General features: G+C 38.4%; 1 protein-coding gene across 3 annotated transcripts in view; it reads left to right on the forward strand.

Moving 5' to 3' along the window:
* Positions 1–13,500, forward strand: part of AJAP1 (adherens junctions associated protein 1) — a 522,829-nt gene extending 509,329 nt beyond the window's left edge. For all 3 annotated transcript variants that reach the window (XM_068242743.1, XM_068242741.1, XM_068242740.1), the window contains one exon: positions 12,909–13,500. In XM_068242743.1, the coding sequence (XP_068098844.1) occupies positions 12,909–12,930 (22 nt within the window). In that variant the 3' untranslated portion in view covers positions 12,931–13,500. The remainder of the gene's footprint in view (positions 1–12,908) is intronic.
* Positions 13,501–21,373: the final 7,873 nt, after the last annotated feature.

The raw sequence follows: 21,373 nt of genomic DNA on the forward strand, positions 1-21,373 counted from the left end.
AGGCAGCCAATCACACAGAGTGCAGGCAGAGATGCTGTGTGTGGGGACTGACTTAGTCTTCGGGCGGGCAGTAACCCTCCGGGATCCATGCCTCATTCATTTTGATAAAGGTGAGGTACTGAACACTTCTGTGACCTAGGCGACTTCTCTTCTCAGTGACAATGCCTCCAGCTGTGCTGAAGGTCCTTTCAGACAGGACGCTTGAGGCAAGGAAAGACAGAAGTTGGGTGGCAAATTGTGACAGCTCTGGCCACAGGTCAAGCCTGCGCACCCAGTAGTCCAGGGGTTCATCGCTGCTCAGAGTATCTACATCCACACTTAAGGCCAGGTAGTCAGCTACCTGTCAGTCCAGGCGTTGGTGGAGGGTGGATCCGGAAGCGCTAAGGTGAGGCCTTGGACTAAAGAATGTCCGCATTTTTGACATCACCATGAGATCGCTACAGTGTCCTGTCCTTGCCTGCGTGGACATGGAAGAACGTTTACTGGCAGTGGTACCTCTATTCCGTTGAGCTGTGACATCACCCTTAAATGCACTGTAAAGCATAGTTGCCACCTTATCCTGCATGTGCAGCATCCTTTCTGCCTTCAGGTGAGTTAGTAACATGTCCACCACTTTGTGCCTATACCGAGGGTCTAGTAGTGTGGCCACCCAGTACAGCTCATTCCCCTTGAGTTTTTTTTTATATTGGAGTCCCTCACCAGGCTGGACAACATGAAAGATGCCATCTGCACAAAGTTGGTTCCAGACGTACTATCCAACCCCTTTTGCTCAACCTCAGTGATGTCAGGTAAGTTCTCCTCCTCCCCCCAGCCATGAACAATACAACGGTTGAGCAGCACAAGCCCCCTGCGACGCCTGCTGTGTATGTTCTTCTGCTGCCTCCTCCTCCTCAAACCCCCCCCCACCTTCCTCATCCTCTTACTCCTCTTCCCCACATGACTCTTCCTCCTCCTCCTGCCCCCCCCCCTCTGTGCTGCCGCAGGTGTTGAGGAAACAACTGATTCTGATGAGAATTGATTCCACAACGCTTCCTCCTGTAACTGTTCCTGTTCACGCTCATCCACAGCTTGATCCACCACTCTATGCACGGCACGCTCCAGGAAGAAGGCATATGGGATCAAGTGGCTTCACTGCGCCTTCACTGCGACTCACGTAGGGAAATCAGGGAAAGTATCAAAATACTGATTAAATGTCCGACCTTTCAAATGAGATGGATGCCAGAAAAATATGCTAAAAAATAGAGCACTACTTCAATAAAAACTTAGCATCATAATAATAATTTCTTTACAAATATTCTATTTGAGTAATCTTAGATAAAATGTTAAAATAGACAATAATAGTCAGCAGTGGGAAAAGTGCCATTGAGCCATGAAGTAAACAGTAAGCACAATGCTTTCACAATCTGCCCCAATGGTGTTGGGAAGCAATGTTAGTCTGTAATGGGCATTATAGCAGCTGAGCCACATGGTGCAGTACTCACATTGATGGGAGGGATGGGAGCTTACCCACCTCTGCTTAATAAGCCAAATCCTGCATCATTGGAACTTCTGTTGTGAGCTTCTTTATCCACAGCCTGCATTGGGTGGTTGTCTATGCTGTGGAGAGTGTCATAATGCTGTGGAGAGTGTCATAACACTCTGGATGTGTGTCTGGGGCCTGTCACGCAGGACTATACCCAGCTCTGCTGTGTGGTTGCTGACTGTAGTTATTAACTACACATGGGGATAATGAATGTCAAGCTGCCAAGTGACGTCACTCACAAGCCTATGAATTCTGACTAGTTTGCACACGCCTTTTCCTTAAAGCTTGCTCCAGTGGGATTTCTGCTTAGCTATCAAGTGCAGCATATTTGCATAGTTCCTCTGACTCTGAGGAGCATTCATTGGCTTGTTAGTATCGTCACTTGGGAGCCAGGTGAAGTTTTACCAATAAATAGAGCCATTTGTATTGCCTTTTTCTCATCTTGCCCCATAAAGCCCTGAGTTCTGTGACAGTGCATGGTGTTTTTGAGCAGTGTCAGTTGCCAAGCTTTTACATTGTTAAATGCATAAACTTTCAAAGTGCTTCTTAGTCAAAAAAACGAACTAAAAGTTTTTTGGGGGTTTTTTTGCTGGCAGTTACTAATAGTAAAAAGCAAGCTAAAAGCATTGAGCTCAAGCAGTACAATAGTAAGTCTTATTGGTGTCTTTTCAGCCTTTTTTAAAGTAGAGATTTAAAGTGTACCTGAGGCAAAAACAGATGTAAAAATCATAGCTACCTGCTAAATCTTTGGGGTATGTTCTGTGACCCCCTCTCGTGCCCACCCTCCACTCTGTACTGCTACTGTAGCATTTTTTTTTTAATTTCTGACTGGTTCTGGTCAGAGCTGAGGTGCATATGCTGTGCTGTCTACTCCACGCACCCTTCTAAATGGCTTTGCGCTGTGCAGCAACCCCGACTGAGAGTATATTTAGTATGTTCCAACTTCCCAGCAGTGATTGGAGCATGCACAAACAGGGTGCATGGAGTGGACACACTGGTGGGCTAGTCGGAGATATGAACGGAGATGCATTTTTATGTTGACAATTTATACTTTGGAATAACTGTTTTTGTATATACACATAGAATATTGTTTCCCATTAATTTTTGCAATATACACGTGACTGAAAAGATTTTTTTTCAACAAAATAATAATTATTATTATTATTTTTATTCATATAGCGCCAACATCTTCCGTAGCACTGTACATAGTACAAACAAATAATGGGGAACAAATATACATAAGAAATACAATACAAGACACTGTACAGTCATGACATTGAATAGTATAAATACAGATACATACATAGTTGATGTGTTGTTGGTACATGCACATATGTTAAAATTACAGCAGCATGAGAAACACTAGGGGGAGGTCCCTGCCCTTGTGAGCTTACAATCTAGAGGGTAGTGGGGAGGAAACAAAAGGGAAGATAACAAGGTGTGGGTGAGCCAGTGTGCCTTCAGTGCAGCCTATAGCAAATTATAGGCTTGTCTGAACAGGTGTGTTTTCAGAGTACGTTTGAAGGTTTCCAGACTCGTGGCATGACGAACCGGTTGAGGGAGAGAGTTCCAAAGGAAAGGGATAGCCCGTGAGAAGTCTTGGATGCGAGAGTGAGAGGAGGTGACTAGGCTGGAGGACAAAAGGGTCTCCTGTGAGGAACGGAGGGTCCGGGCGGGGAGGTATCTGGAGATTAAAGAGGAAATGTAGGGAGGCGATAGCTTGTGTAGAGCTTTGTATGCAAGCGTGAGAAGTTTAAACTGGATCCTTTGGGCAACTGGTAACCAATGGAGGGATTGGCAGAGAGGGGCTGCGTCAGAGGATCTAGAAGAGAGGTGAATGAGATGGGCTGCGGAGTTTAGTAGGGATTGGAGAGGTGCCAGTCTGCTTTTTAGTAGACCACAGAGTAGGGTGTTGCAGTAGTCGAGAAGGGAGATGATTAGGGCATGCACAAGCATTTTAGTTGCTTCTTGTGAAAGGAAGGGACGGATTCTGGAAATGTTTTTGAGATGGAAGTAGCAGGAGGTAGTTAAAGTGTTAATATGTGGTTTAAAGGAGAGCTCAGAGTCCAAAGTTACCCATAGGCAACGAGCTTTGGGGGTTGATGCTATTCGGGTGTTATCTACATTGATTGTGACAATGGGAGGTGGAACAGAGAGTGAAGGTGGAAATATCACAATCTCCATTTTGCTCATAATGAGTTTAAGGAAGCGGGATGACACAAATGTAGATACAGCGGATAGACATTCTGGGACTTTTGATAGTAGTGTGGAGAGGTCTGAGGCAGAGCAATAAATTTGGGTGTCATCAGCATAGAGGTGATATTGAAGCCCAAAAGAGCTTATTATTTGTCCCAGGACATGGGTGTAAATGGAAAAGAGGAGGAGTCCAAGGATGGACCCCTGTGGTACTCCCACAGACAGTGGGCGCGGAGAGGAGTTGGTATTGGCATAGGAGACCATGAAAGAACGTCCAGACAGGTAAGAGTTTATCCAGGAGTGTGCTAGGCCTTTGATTCCCAGTGTTGAGAGGGTCTGGAGGAGTAGGGTATGATCAACAGTGTCGAAGGCGAAGGAGAGATCTAGGAGTATTAGTACCGAAAATCTGGCTTTGGCTTTAGCAACTAGGAGGTCATTGGCAACCTTAGTGAGAACGGTTTCCATAGAGTGTTGAGGGCGGAAGCCAGACTGGATGGGGTCCAACAGGGAATTAGCAGAGAGAAAGTTAGACAACTCTGAGTAAATGTGGCGTTCCAGCAGTTTGGATGCAAAGGGAAGGACAGAGACTGAGCGGTAATTAGAAAGGACAGTAGGGTTTAAGGAGGTTTTTTTTAGTAGTATTGTTTCTTAACTTCTAGCTGACCACATAACATTGATGGGCCTGACCAGGGCGGCAGCTCCAGGACCGCCTAACGCCGATTGGCGTAAAGTCCTGGGGCAGGGATTTGCAAGAGATCATGTGTGCCAATGCACACGCATCTCCGCCTTGGACGAAGGCGTTCCGCTGTTTCATGTGGTGATTGCCACTAGGAGACTGTTAGATGGTGAAACCGCCATCCATTTAGTCTGTACAGCACTATGATCTACAGCAGCGCTGTACTGGGGACAGCCATGTGACATGTCTGTCCCCCTGGAATCAGGAGAGCAATTAGCTCTCATTGGCTGAAACCTATAACAGCCGATCACTGTCATGTTGGAGGGAGGGTTATTAAAAAAATAAAAAAATACATTTATTTGTTTAAAAATTAATAGAATACATATTTATATATAAAAAAAACATTCTCGGAGTGATCATAGCCCACCAACAGAAAGCTCTGTTGGTGGGCAGAAAAGGGGGGGTCACTTGTGTGCTCAGTTGTACGGCCCTGCAGCGAGGCCTTAAAAGCTGCAGTGGCCTATTTTGTAAAAAATGGCCTGGTCACTAGGGGGGTTTAAGCCCGTGGTTAAAGACATTAAGAAAATGAAAAGTGCTATGTGACATTCTTCATAAACAATATTAAGACTGACCTTTTTGTTGACAGCTAGGCTGATGCTTATTTAGTCAACAGCATACAGCCACTATTATGTGTACCCATGCCTTTGATCAAATCTATGCATACAGTGTTTTAAATCTTTGCTGTATTTTGGCCTGCAGGCATATTTCTGCCAGCAGTCTCCCCAGCTGGCATGGTCACTGTAGATCTCTATGTGCATATTTCCAACTCTGTTTCTCAGCTGCTTTTTTCTCTGTGGACTGGCGTGCTTTGGCATTTATTTCAGCCTTTGTTACTAGAATGTCTCCAACTGTGTACATGACAAATAATAGAAAAATAATATTCATATCGTGCTTTTCTCCTGTGCCAGAGCTGCAGCCACTAGGACACACTCTATGAGCAGTAGCAGTGTTAGGAAGTCTTGCCTAAGGTCTTCTACTGAATAAGTGCGGGGCTGGCTTACTGAACAGGCAGAGCCAAGATTCGAACCAAGGTCTTCTGTGTCAGGGGCAGAAAATTATTATGCTTAGTACTAGGCAGTATTTTGTACTCTTTCAAATATATAAATATGCTATTATTAATAGAGAAATGTCTTGTCATTTTGAACAAAAAAAAAAAAGAAAGAAAAAGAACACAACTTGATCAATTTTCTCTATTTAGCAAAATTTAAGTTTTAGCAAACCTAAGAAGACGGATACTTAAAAAAGTTTTACTTATCTGTGAAAAGGGAAACCTCCAGATTATCCAACGTCTTCTCACAGCCCCCTAGAGACCACCATGCTGCCCGCCACCCTTTTTCAGTTTGTGGATGAGTGGATTTGATTGTACAGATCCGGCTATACACACACAGACATACGACAGCCGTCCTCATACAAGGCAAGGGGCATGGCCACAAAAATATATCCTGCAAGCTTTTGTTGACTATGTTCAAAGGTTCTGTACATGGCAATGGTGGGGTGAGTGAGGAGGACACAGAAAGCTTCTGGTTCATACATATCTAACTTTTTTGTTTTTGTCCACCTTGGGTTTACTTTAACCACTTCCCCTCCCCTGGGACAAGTAACTACGTCCCTGAAAATTGCCATACCAGTTTGCAGTGGCATAGCTACTACGTCCCTCACCACCGCACGTTCCCGCTGGCCCCCCTCCCCCGTGCCTCCCCTCGCGCTCATTACCGCCGCTGATCGTTAGCCGCATTAATCTAAGTCCCAATGTGAATGACCACAGCCGTCTATAAGACGGCGCCATCATTCACAAAACCTGTCCATGCATAAGGAAGTGAGCAGTGAGGACATCTTGTGGCCAAATAGTAAAATTACATCTACATTTTTTTTCAATAAATCACCTATGTTTAAATAATTTTTACATATTAAATTAACACCTGACCTCCTACACTCCCCAATAGTTACAAAATTGTTTACAAAAAAAATGACAAATAAAAAAAACCACATAAATAGTTACCTTAGGGACTGAACATTTTTAATATGTATGTTAGGATGGTATATTGTTATTACTTTATTAATTATGGGCTTGTAATTAGGGATGGATGCAAAACTGAAAAAAATCACCTTTATTTCAAAATTAAATATTGGCACCATACAGTACAACATTTTAAATGTTGCAATAACTGGGACAAATGGGCAAACAAAATTTGTGGGTTTTAATTATGTTAGCATGTATTATTTTAAAACTATAATGGCCTAAAACAGAAATAATGATTTTTTTTCAATTCTTTTCTTGTTTTTCCTGTTAAAACACTTGTTATGATTCTTAGCAAAAAATACCCCCGAAGAAAGCCTAATTGGTGGCGAAAAAAAAACAAGATATAGATTACTTTGTTGTGATAAGTAGTAAAAAAAGTTATAGGTGAATAAATGGAAGGAGCACTGACAGGTGAAAAGTGCCCTGTTTTTTTAAGGGGAAAAACCATTCGAGGTGAAGTGGTTAAATTATGTCTTAAAAAGTCATAAGCCTCAATTTTTGTCTTGCCTCCTCCTTCTCTGTGTATTCTGAGGGTGGTTGATTAAGGATTAAGATCTTTATTTGAAATTCTCCATCAGTGTTTTATGTTTGAAGTTTCTGGATAATGGTCTGTTGTGAGGTCACATTTCTGACAGTACAGATTATTGAAGTAAATGTTTGGATTTTTATTGCTAGAGGCAATGTTTATACAGCTGCCTCTAAGTGTTCTTTACTGGGTTCAGTATAGTTTTTAAATCTTTTTTAGGCACATACAAAACATTGTTAAAATTAGTTGCACAACAACCCTTATGCTACTTTACATGGACGGAAACAAAATCTTGCCCTTTTTCCTGGCAGAATAGGCAAATGGGACCTCACTGGCTTACACACTTACATATTAGCTGGTTCTACCATTTGGGCTGTAGTAAGCGTTTCCATTAATAGACCTTATTAAACCATACTGGGAAGCCTGGATAGTTAAAATGGGCACATGTTGCACCTGGTAATTTTGGTGCCACCATAGGAGGCAATACAATAAGCGGCTATGGTGCAAGTTGAATAATTTGGGCACAGGGTTGTGTTTCTGTAACCTAAAGTTGGCCACATACGATACAATAAAATTATCCGACTTTACGGCAATTCAATAAAAACAATCGGATCTCCTGAAAAAATCGTCAAAAGCTTTTTTTTCATTCGACTGAAAAATCCAATCGGATTTCCCGTTTTATTCGATTTTTATCGATCCGGAATGCCAGATATTTTTCTTCAATCTTTCTAAAGATTGCATGGTGTGTGTGTTAGATTGTCAATTTATTCATATACACACCCTAGCAATTTTGTCAGAGTTTCCAATCATTTTTATTATAATTGGGGAAAAATTGAACATACGTGTGTGGTACATTGGTCATATTTTTGAAATGTTACAATCAGTCAGAAAAATTGATTGCAATTCTTAAATTGAACAGATATTTAAAAAATTGTATGGTGTGTGGCCACCTTAACTCTGGCTAGCTGATTTGAGCAGTTTTACAGCTGCTATAATTAGTGGCTTTACAGCCGATTGGCTATATCTTCTCTATAAGATACGTTTTAGTTGGGTATATTGTAGTTTTGCAGCCACTGTAGCCACTATAATTTTCATTAGACATTGACACTTTCTATTCCTCCACTGTCACTGGCAATATTTAAGGAGAAGCAACCAAAGATCATCATCATCACCACCACAAAAAAACATTTTTCCAATGAGCATTTGAGGTACTTGCTCTATCTGTATATGTGCACTGCAGATTCAAACCCAAATTTGTTTTTTGTTTTTTTAATTAAGCAATTCTGAGTGAAACAAAGTTTTGTGGTCCATTCCAGTTAGAATTATTTACCTTTCTGTGCTTCCATTTCAACTGTTCTCCATTCCTTTATATTTGGCTGTGGGGCAGTTGAATACATTTTGAATGAAGTTTATCCACCTTTAGCTACATCCTGTAGTGCAGACATGGCTGTGAACAAGAGCATTTTTGCCAAGCATACACAAGTTCATGAACAGTGCATGCCCAGTAAAAGGAGCAACTCACACATGTTGCCCTGTGATGATGATGATGATGTTATCCATTCAGTTGTATCCGACTCATTGTGATTCTTTGGGTTAGCTTTCTCCATGCTGTCCGATCTTGTACCATTTCTGCCAGTTGCCTTAAGCTCAATCCTGTGTCAGCTTTGATGGTGTCAAGACAACACGTTCTCTGGTGGCCTTGTTGGCTTTTGCCACTGATCAGTCCTATCATTAGGTCTTTCTCTAAGGAATTTGATCGTATCACGTGGCCAAAATATGTGAGTCTGAGTCTGGTGATCTTGCCCTTGCCCTGTAGTTGAATACAAAGAAGAGGAGTTTATGGGTAATGGGAGTGTTACTAGAAGAAACCAAAATTGCAAGAAGGTAAGCAATTCTAGCAGTTATAGACCTTTTTACTTCATTTCCAGTTTAACTTCAGGTGTAATTGAAGGTAATTTAAACTTTTACAGTTCTGCTACTGCATAGATACTAAGTAGCTATAAGAGGTGCTCAGTGAAGAGGAAAACAATCAAAAAAATTATGTGTGGGGAGTACTAAGTATCCACAGTACAGAAGAGCTGCTGCTAATTAATGCAGAAAAACTTTAGTGATACAAAGAGAGTACAATGACCTGTTTCCTCAGGTCATATGTAACCAAGCATATGTAACTAACACTAAATATAAATGACCTTAGGAAACCTTCACAAAAATGTATTGTCGTGCTATCCATAATTATATCAATAAAGTACTCCTTTTTAAATAGATAAATACACCCAACATAAAATTAGCCTTATAATGATATTATACGCTGTCAACTTCCCAGTATTTAAATTGTGTATGATTTGCCTCTGATGTAGAAAGTAAGCACATTTTTATTTAGTCATTTATGCAGCTTCCATTTTAAGAACAAAATCTTCTTTTTAGTTAGACAGCAGTAACTCTGAGTTTATTGTCTACTTCCCCGCAGATAAAGCCTGACCCTCTCACTGTTGCCCTTAGCCAGCATCAAGGTCTTCTTCCAATTTCAACTGGGACAGATCCTTCAACATCTTCTGAACCGTGTCAGTGTTATCCTCTCCTGTCATGTCAATAGCTTGGCGCTTCTAAATCACACTGCACATATTTGCTTTGACTGTAAAGCCTCAGCTGGCTTATGCGGTGTTTTAAATATTTTTCAGCTGTTGCCAAGTATCATCTTAAAAGGATGCTGTTTTGGCTTTTTTCTGTCTTAATTCCTGAATCCTGAGCATTTCTTTCTGCTTCATTTTCTTTCAATTTTAATTTTGTTTATTTGTTCCCCATGCGTAAAGTTTATCTGATGCTGAGGATACACCTTGCTGTTGTGTGGGAACTGAAATCATTTGAAAAAATAAAATACAAAATAAAATAACAGTCTTCAGGTCTAAGTATACTGTACATTTCTTTAAAAACATTTGCATGTTAGGCTAGCACAACAGGGGTAAAGAGGCACCCAAGATCTGATAAAACTTAGTTAAAAGCACATAAAAAAAAAATAGAGGATGACACAGTTATAGAAAAAGGGAATTTTATTTGCACAGGCAATGCATTTTGTGGGTACTCGCCCCCTTCATCAGGCCAATAATAGTACCGCAATTAATTAAGCCTCAAAGCTCAGAATGCTCTTCAAAGAGCAAAAAAACATTGTTTATTTGAAGTAGTTTAATATATAGTTGAACTTATGACATCAAAAGTTACTCCTCCCTATACCGACTGAACATCTAGTAAGTGAAATGGAAGTTGTCTTTACCCTTCAGCTACAACATTTCTGTTGACGGGACAAAACAAGGATACAGGACTTCTATTAGAAAAGAATTCCCACAGATCAATGACTGTTAGTTTTTTTTTTCTTCGGTCTAGCAGGATGGTATGGCAATAGGATGAGTACAATCAGTTTGATGAGCATTTCTGTTAAATGCCACTGTTCATATCATTTGGTTATATGGAAAGCTTTATTCTGCTTTTTTTTTTAGCTGATTTTGCCACCCATCAAGTTGTTTTCATGTGGATGCAGAGATATAACAATATCCATCATGACCCCTGTGGCTGTGGTAGGGGACACTACAAGCTATATCAATCCAAAGCTCCTTTGTACAACAGTTAAGAGGATATATAGTATAGGCCAAATATGCCTAAACAGAAGGGTGATTATAATAATGTGATGGTATGCACACAATGTAGACAGTTGTCCCACATGGAGTGAACTCTGAATTGACACTCTTTTTGAACAGATTGCTACACCACCCTTCATAGTAATATTGCATTCTCTACCCCCTCTTTCCTTATATGCAAGAATTGGCTTGTGGTTGGTGAATGAGAAGAGTGGACTTTTGATGTGGAATATGTGGGGATAAATCTAATTACGAGCTTGCTGGTATTTGTTGTGACTGTACTTGGCCACTCTTGATGGGAAAGAATGAGTGTACCACCAAGGTGTAAGCAAAAGACACTTTACATCTTTGATTTTGATTGGAATAACAAATATATTCTACAGCTCTTTGATGGAACTGTGAACTTTGAAGCTGAAATTTGTTTATTAATCTAAGCTTACATTTATAGCATTTCATATATCATTTCTTTGCTTCCATATATTGTAAAATTGCAAGGAAAGTAGTGGTTTAGAAATGAAAAAGGGAAAGGAGACATTTTTTTCACTCAGAGAATGTGACACATGCTTTCTGAATTCTTTTCACTAGGATTTGCTTTTTCTGGACAGGGTTAGGCTGTTGCTGTGGTCAGTTACACCTATGGTTTTCCTTTGGAATGCAGAGAAGTGTAATAAAATTGATAACGGATGATACTCAAAACCTTAAAGCGGAACTGTAAATTGCTTAAAAAAAAAGAGTTTCACTTATCTGGGGCTTCTGCCAGACCCCTGCAGCCGATCTGTTCCCACGCAGCCACTCACCGATTCTCTGGCCCCATGCCACAGCTCACTTTCACTACGTGTAGTTCGGGGGAACGTGTACCTCCTCATTCATGTTCCCAACCCAGACGCGTACTGCGCAGTAGTTTATTTTACTGTGCCTGCGCAGAGCACTCCTAACTACAGGAATGCATACTACAATGCACGTGTCCAGGGTGCAATGGATGTTGACTTAAAAGTCGACTTCCATTACGAGAAAAAAGAGAGCTGCGACGGGGGAACCGAGGATCGGTCCAGGACTGCAAGGACACAGGTCGTCTACAGGGGGCTGACAGAAGTGCCAGGTAAGTGAAACTCTTATTTTTTAAGCAATTTAAAGTTCCGCTTCAAGTTTTATGCAAATTGCATTGAGCAAAAAGTGATTTGTGGCAAGAGATACCGTTACAGTAAAAAATAAATAAAATAATAAATAAAATAATAATTTGTATAGTTTTTCCTTCCTGCCTCTGTATTCCAAAAGAAATTATATCATTGTAATTGTTCTATGAAGAAAAATAATTATTTGCAACATTATCAAATAAATATTTTTAAGCTTACCTATTGTTCCAAAGTGATCCCGCCACCTTTCTGCCCTTGTTCTACATTGCAAATCATTGTGGACTTGAACAACACAGTTTTAGTGGATGTCTAGATTTAAAAAGGTATGGTAATAGTTGAAGGAGAGTCAAGCGACAAATATCAAAAGAAAGGGTTTTATACAAATGGTCGGCCCAGTGAGTCAATCCATCTTTACAGGGGACACTTTTCTGTGAAGTGTTGTGTGGCACAATATGTTTCCTGATCCCCTCCCCACACCATCACCACCGCATGCTGTAATAGTAGAAGAGCCATGCAAACACAGCAACAAGATGATCAGACAAGATCCTGCTGTTCCCAAAAGCAATGGACTGCACATGTGCACATGAAAACAACACCCTCTGTGAAGATTGTCTGCCTTACTGGGCTGATTCCATCAGACATATTCTGGCACTGTCAATATAAGGTAAATTTGTTAAAGAAAAACAAAAACCCTAAAATATTTATTTAAAAAATTAATTATGACTATATAAAGTGTTCAGGTCAACAGGTCAGGTGTGGTCTCGTCTGTACCATATGGTAAATGTGGAAATGTTGCTGTTCTTTTCTCTTCCATCAACCATAGATAATGTACTGTACATGAAAATATGTTCTTAGGCATATTTAAGTCATATATTATTTGTACCTTGTCATTAGGATACCAATATCTTCTTGTTTCCTTTAATTCCTTCACACATGTCTATTGTTACTGCTGTTTTTGTTTTATATATCTATATATATATATATATATATATATATATATATATATATACATATATATATATATATATATATATATATATATATATATATATATATATATATATACATACAGAAATGTTATGACATTACAGGGGAAATTATGTTTTTTCTCATAATAACATTTTATTTCTAATTTTCTTTTAACAGGATTCCATTAGTGAACCTGTAAAAACATAACAGGTGTCTACTATTTTTGTTTACCACTGGGACTCACAGAGCTGAACTCTATTGGACAAATATATTTTTATAAAAATGTAAACTGACTCTGTATTTTTCGCTCAAGGAATATGTTTTTTGTTTGTTTTGGATAAAAGACAAATGAAAAAAATCCAAATTGTGGCAACTAGAAGAAATTCTTAAATCTAAGACTGACCATACAAATTTTTGGATTTGGACTGTGATTTTTTTCGAACCTGTGCCAATAATACCAATATGTGCCATGAGTTGATGACATAGGAAAACTTCCATAGAAAATAAAGCTAAGTGAATTCTTCTTGAAATAAAAGATATGGCTTTGGTGACTTGTTTATAGGGCATACATATTGTATAGAAATGGTAAACCTTTTTTGTGACATAACATTTAAACTGTTATTGTTTTATTTGAGGCAATTGTTTTATTACACTCCAACTTTTCATTTTAGGGAAAAAAAATACTGTCATTGCTACTGCTTTAAAAAAAAAGTCAGTATTCTAATGATTTCCACTTGGAAATAATGGCTTTTTATGGGATCAATATTTACGGTTGTTCTTAATTCATATGTTGGATTGCCTTTTAATACTGTAATACTGAAAAAAATTATATGCAACAAACTTTATATATTTTTTATTTATTAATTTAATTTTACAAAATGATTTGTGTCCTTATTCTAAATTTGTATTTACAGATTTTATGAGCCAGGAAATGCAACTTGTGAAACTGATGTCACTTAGCAAAAAAAGAAAATATATATATATATATATAGATTAGTGCATTAAAATATTTGACAAGTGTTCCCTAGCCACGGAGTCTTGTAGGAAATCATATCCAAGATAGACCAACTGAATCATTAAACAAGAGCTAGCTTTTATGTATTATTCATATTCAATAATAGCAAGGCTGGAAGATAACTCATTAACCTAATCAAAAAGACAAATCTGTTTCACAGAAGAAAACTTGGCATATATTACCTACAGGGGTGCCCAAGATTTGGGAATTTTAGACATTATATACTGTGAGTTTGTATTGTAAAATAGAGTTAAACAAGGGCACCTTTGAGTTAATTATTCAATTATCTGTACATTTAAAATGACTTTAATAAAGCACAGTTATAAAAGCTATATCATATGAACCTCATACTGTCTTAGTTTCCTCAGTTTAAATGCTTTCTTTCTTTTTTTTTTTGGACATTAAATTGACTTATGGTATTGAATTAATATTTGGAGTACAAGTATTTTTACTTTTCATGTGTGTTTTATTTTTATTTTCTCCCAGTTGTGAGTTGTATGTGCAGTGATTCTATCTTAATCATAATAACATATTCACATTTTGATTTAACATGTACAATTTCCAAATATACATATAGTCAAAATAAAAAACATTTTTATATAAACATCTTTCTTCTTGTGTTGGTGTTAGCTACCACATATGTACATCTAAATATAAGCAGTCCTCAACTGTAATTTTAGTCCTGGAGATTTAACAATTCATTCATAAAAATGTGATATATTTTGAAATGATTATTTCTTTTTTTCTACAGTACCAGAAATTATTTACAATAAAAATGAACACTTTAAAGTAGGTGTAATGTCAACTTCAACAAGAAGATAGAGATAATAAAGTGTTAACCATATATGGGTGATTGTGACGGAGTTAAAAATATGAAGCCATATGAAATGTAGCTTTTTAAATGAACTCCTACTGGAAAATCACTATTTTAGTCTTTGTTTTCCTTTATCAAAAGAGACTATAGTTATAACCATGTAATAATAATTTGTGAGCTTTGTGGGAAGCAGGGATGTGCTCACGAGTAGTGAGCTACTCAAATTCGTCATTTAAATGAGGCGTAACTGCCTCAGGTGTGCGGCTGGGAGACGAGGGGTTACTTTCCGAGAATTCTGCCGGCTTCTATGTGTATCACATCTTGCACATCGCATATTGGACTCACTAGAGTGCACTTCCTCCTTCCGGCTTGAAGGAGGAAGTGCGCGCTATTGAGTCTTGCAACGCGTCCCATAGGCTGCATGCGAGACGTGATACGCATAGAAGCCGGCGGAATTCTCGGAAAGTAACCCTTCGTCTCCCAGCCTCATTTAATTATGAATTTGAGTAGCTCATTACTCATGAGCACATCCCTGGTGGGGCGTTTTCTGATTTTACGCACTACGTTCCAGTATGTGGTATTTGTACCGCAGAAGGCACTTCAGTTGGGTTCAGGGGGTTCTAACCCCTATAGTAAGTTTTGAAATGAAAAGTTGGTAAGTCATATATTAGTAAACCTCCATAAGACTCCCTGCACACTGCATGCGATTCTGATAATCGGTTTTTACATTCAATTCCGATTCTGATTTTTAATCGTTACTGCATGCTATGTTTTTTCTTCAGTTTTTCTGTTGATTGTATTCAAGGAAAATTGGAATTGCAAACGGAATTGGAATCACAAAACGGATTTGCAGTGTGCAGGGAGCCAAAGTATGTTTTACATAGTTAAGTATGTTTTAAAAGAAAAAGAAAGCCAAACATTCTAGGGCACAATATTTGGAAAGCATTTAACAGAATGTACTGCAATTAACAGAAAAAAAAATAACTGTGCACTCTCTTTAAATTAGAAAAATGTCATTCTTTAAAATAAATATTCATAGCTTGACTAAATCAGAAGTCATCAAAGCCAAACATTCTAGATATATGCATAAAGCCTTCTGCACCATCCCCTTTGAGTTATGCAATTCACTTTTTAACCTGAGTTTTCTCCTAGGAGATAATTTTTCATCTTCTATTTAAAATAACTTTCCAGTACTATTCAGCTAAAAAAAGTACCGAAAATTAAATGAAAAAGTATTATCAAAAATATTTTGGGTATTTTCTTGCTTTCTGGTGGCTTAAAGGGCATTTTATTGACAAGTTGTGAAAATACCACCTAGGAGAAAACTCAGGAGAAAAAGTTAATTGCATATGGGCCATATTTTCTTACTTAGCATATGGTGTGTGCATGAATCAAATTATAACCTTATCAACACACCATTCAACAATTAAATATCATGGAATAAATAAATAAACATTATACAATTATTTGAGTTGATCAACTTATATTGATTAAGCTAGTTGTGGATTTTCATTTTTTTTTTTTTTTTTTTGTATTTCTAAATTTGATTTTTTTTTTTGCAGATTTACTGACCAAAATAGTATCCTATCCAAAACCCAATAGAATTGAGATGGGCAGCTCAGCATAATATAATATACACTGGGAAATGAAAAAAAGCTCTAATTGAACATTTATTCCAACTATTTAAAATACACAAACCTGATAAAAACACAGGTCTAAGGTATTTCTGGAGCAGTGGTAATTCCAATAAACAATTTGACCCTAATTTACTCAGGCAAGGTAGAGAGACAGAAGACAACATACAGCCAAACATGCAAGCTGTTGCACTGTTGGAGCTAGAGCTGGCTGCTACTGCAGCTGTGTACAGCTTCATTAAGCTGAATAAAGAAACAGTGCAAGTGCACATTTTTATATACATTGCCGGCTATCCATGTGGCCAGATGGCTTCCAACCCTTATCAAATAAATGTGTAGAGGCAAGGCAGTACAATAGTTGGTGATGTCGCATCCAACATAACTGTGTACATGCAGGCCCATGAGCATGAACAGTGTGATAGAAGTAGATTTGTTTGTGGAATAAATACATTTATAAATTAAAAAAACATTATCCAGGCATTTCAAGCCCCTCTAAACTCTTTCCCCCCATGCACACTGTTAAAGCCCAGAGATTTTGGAGCCTCCTGACATGGGAGTCCTTGAGCAATAGCAACCAACATGGTCAATAATTTTGGGGCAACCTGCTAAATGCTGTTGGCAAAGCTCCCACCTTTGAAAATTGTCCTTATCCAGCCATACAGACAAGAGATTCACCCTCACTATACATTCTAGGGCAGTGATGGCTAACCTTGGCACTCCAGCTGTGGTGGAACTACAAGTCCCAAGAGGCATTGCAATAATCTGACAGCTCTAAGCATAACTCAGGGAGGCAGAGGTATGATGGGATTTGTAGTTTTGTCACAGCTGGATTGCCAAGGTTAGCCATCACTGTCCTAGGTGATGTGACTCATGTGAGGGTAAACCACGGTGGGTGGGTATATGGTGGACCATGAAAGGACCTCTCTAAATTAAATAGGTAATACAAGGATTATATTTTATTCTCTGCTTAAGACATTAAACATATAAATGTAAACTTAATTTGAAATCAAGCTCAATAAAATATTTTATTAAAAATAATAAACCTAAAACATTTTTACAAATTTTTTTTAGCTGTACAATTATTATTTCATGTGTATTTTCCTTTAATCTTCTGTATACTTCTTTCTATCGGGATACCTCCAGGTAGTCATGCTATGGTCTTCTCTATAGTATTGATGCTATGGTCTTTCCTATACTTCTGTTTTCTTCCATCGTTGTCATCTGTAAACTTCTTTCTTCTTTAATCTTCAATTCTCAAAGTTCTTTGGTCTTCTTAATATAATAACTCTGTTCTTCTTGGGAGCTGTTGAGATGGTGAGCTCTACATTACATTATTGCTTATGGCTGAGGTCCAGTACAGTAATCAGGGGTTTGTAGTACAGTAATCAGGGGTTTCCTACCATTGTGCAACCATTTTTGCTTAGTAAATGTGTGTTCCCTGATTTTTGATGTACCGACCTTTGCAATACCTTGGTAAATCACATCTATATTCTTATATCAGAAGGTGGGAGGTATATACGTATATAACAACTATAAGGAAGTATGCACAAACGACAGATTAATAACTTCATAAAAGTATTCAAAGATGATGCAATTATATACTAATCAATTGAGTTTTTCCATATAGAAAAGAAACAGCTATGCAATTATCTTGATTACATACGCACTTTAGAATTGATAACTGTATCAGGAACTATCAAAGTGATCTAATTACATAGGTCAATAAAGTTATTTCATTTGAGGCTTATTACCACAAATGCAGCTAAATATTTTTTTAATGCCCATATAATAAAGATGAATAGTCCACATATAAGGGGAGTTATGTCCTAATTGAACATGAGCCTGTATGTATCGGAATTGGTCAGTTTAGTGTGGGTAGCAGTTAGAGAGTTGCAGCATAAGAGATTGCTATAGAAGCAGCACAGACAGACAAGTCTTGGAGTACCAAAAAATGAATATGTGTGAAAAAGATAAGCATTATTAAAAACATAACATGAGGGTTACAATTTAACCATTTAAAGAGGAATTGTAAGGTGTGAAACTGGTGCTAAACATGTTCGGAATTCTGTGTGAATTTCCAGAATTTTTAGTGGATTCAAAATTTGATCCGTTATGAGTATGATGGACTATCCCTAAGTTAAGCCTCCTACCTCCCACGAACACCTGAAAAGAAACCTTAAAGCGAATCTGAAGCAAAAGATCAAAGTCAAAATAAACATATACACGTCATGCTTACCTCCCACATAGTCTACTCAATAATCTCTTTCTCCTCTCCCACATCCTGTTTGTCCACTGTGATCAATGGAATTCTCCGTCCTCCATTTTGAAAATGGCCAGTACCCAATAACAGCTTCCTGGTCAGCACATTTTTAAACTGTAATAACGCCCACTTGAGCCATAGGGAAATAAGGGCATTACATTTCTTATCAGTTATCCTTTCAGTTATAACTGACGGGAACTTATACACTGTACAACTGACAGCAACTGATATATATCAGTTCTGAAAAATTCTTGTCAGAATTAGAAGGAATCGCTGTAAGAAGAAAATGGTGAGCTTCTGAGAGGAACTGATGGCGAGGGAAGTAGATAATATTCATTTGGAGGTACATCATGTGTTTATTTTAAATTATTTTACTCGGTTCAGGTTCCCTTTAAGTGACATGTGACATGGTGAGATAGACACATGTATCTCACCGAGCACACAAATAAATATGCTGTGTTGCTTTTCTTCTTTCTATGCCTGAAAGAGTTAATACTCAGCTATACAACTGGCAATTTTTCTCCAGTTGGGACCCAGTTGCACTATAACATTCTCCCATCCCCATTTTAGCACTCTGAGACACAGCACAAATGGTTTCATTGAGCTGAGTTAAAACAATAAATCTACTTTTTTAAACATAACAAAACTGTGGGATATCTAAAAGTAATTTTTAGGAATAAGGAGGATTGCTACAATTGTTTATTTCAACAGTTAAATTTCACTTTAAAGGGAATATGAAGCAAGAAGAATATGGAGGCTGCCATATGATTTACCTTTTAAACAATACCAGTTACCAGGCATCCTGCTGAATTATTTGGCTTCAGTAGTGTCTGAATCACACACCTGAAACAAGCATGCAGCTAATATAGTTAGATCTGACAAAAATGTCAAAAACGCCTGATCTGCTGCATGCTTATTCAGGGTCTATGGCTAAAAGTATTAGAGGCAGATGGATCAGCAGGAGTGACATTTGTTTTTGCTTAAGGCTACTTACACACCAAGACGTTGCATTTTTGGGGACGTTATGGTCGCATAACGTGCACCTAACGCAACGTATGGTGGTATTGAAGTTGGACGTCAGATTGAGCTGCATTATGCAGCTCTCAAAGCAGTCGCTCCAGGTTAGTGATAGGAAGTCCGGATCTTTTTAAGGATTTGGATCATTTGAATTGGATCATTGAAAAGATCCGGATCTTTAAACCGAATCATTTGAATCATTTTACTAGGGAAGCAGACTGGGTGAAATGACTAGCAGGACAGGACTTTCCCTGCACTGTACATTCTGTATGTTACTGTTTCTTCCAGACAGACATCCAATGTGAACCGAATCTTTCATTGTGATGATCCGGATGATTCGACTCACAAAAAAGATCCGGATCAAATGAACGATACCACGAGTCTCTGCAGTGCAGTGAATATTAATTAGCCATGTGGCTGGCCGCTGAGGAGGAGGGGAGACCTCCTCCTCCAACATTACTGAGCATGTGCAAGCAGTCTAACACTGCTTCTATCTAACGCAGCGTGTGCACTGTGAACAGCACAATTGATTTTACAGTGCTGTGAGTTAGGCTGCGTTACTGGCTGCTGTAACGTGGGACTTTAACGTCCCACTGTGAAACCAGCCTAAAAGGAAATAAATGTGACAGCCTCCATATACCTCTCACTTCAGGTTGCCTTAAAGTGAACCCGAGGTGAAAATAAACTGATGAGATAAACAATTATATTTATCCTCCTACTCCTAAAAATGACTTTGTAAGACATCCCAGAATTTTATTTTATATTTAAACATTTAGAAAGTAGATTGAATGTTTTGTTGTCTCTGCTCAGTTGCAGTCTATTAAGTGTTCCTAAATGAAAATACATGAACTATATCGACCCTTTCTCTCTCCATCTGCTCTCAGAAATATGTAGAAAATGCATTTTGCCACAAAAAACTTTTATGGTGGTAATTTGCTTATCAGTGATGTTTACTATATTCCTGACAAGGTTCTGACAAGAGAGAAGCTGTCATTTCCAGCCTTAAAAATTAACTATTTCAGGCTGCAAAATAAAACAAGTAAAACACCCTGGTTATTAATAGGTTTAGTACTGTACATACACATGTTTATCTCATCATGTCACATGTCACCTCGGGTACACTTTAAGGTTTCACTTTAAAATTATTAATTTTGTAACCTCTCTGTTGGAAGTGTTGATACAAGTTGGCCCCAAAAATGTAAATGTATAACTTGTGGCTATGAATTCACGATGATGATGAGTTAACAATGTATTATGCTAGAATATTTGGGTGCCTGTTTCCTATGAAAAGGTTAGAGATGCATGTAGATCTCAAAAGTGTGCAATGCTTGAAAAAAGAGCCTTCACATCAAGAATTGACTGGAGACAGTCTGCTGGTGGAACAGAAAATGTTTATTGACCATGAGAAACAGATAAAAGGTGGGCTATGCCATATTTTAAAACTTTGCATTCTTCTTACTCATACTTCCAGCCTATTTATGAAAATCTACAACAATGCCCTGCACATTGGAGACTTTTATAATCAAGAGTTTTATAATCAGGTTGTGTTAACCTTTTAAAGTTAAAGCAGAATACTAAAAAAAAAAAAAAAAAAGTGTTTCACTTACTTGAGGCTTTTGCCCGCCCCTTGCAGCCTTCCTGTTCCGCGCTGGTCCTCCATGATCCTCCGTTCTCCCACCACCAGCTAGTTTTGTTCCCAACTTGTACGTTGACGGCAACTGCGCCTGCGTGCCCTGAGCCACACATATATTTCAATGCGTTCCCACCCACAATAGCGTCCTGTGCTAATAGTGCAGGGCGCTATTGTGGGCAGGAACGCAAAGAAAGATATGCGTGGCCCGGGGTACGCAGGCACAGTTTCCGCATCTACGGTAATGAAACTAGCTGGTGGCGGAAGAACGG

Source organism: Hyperolius riggenbachi, chromosome 6, assembly GCF_040937935.1.
Source record: "Hyperolius riggenbachi isolate aHypRig1 chromosome 6, aHypRig1.pri, whole genome shotgun sequence".
Taxonomy (NCBI): Eukaryota; Metazoa; Chordata; class Amphibia; order Anura; family Hyperoliidae; genus Hyperolius; species Hyperolius riggenbachi.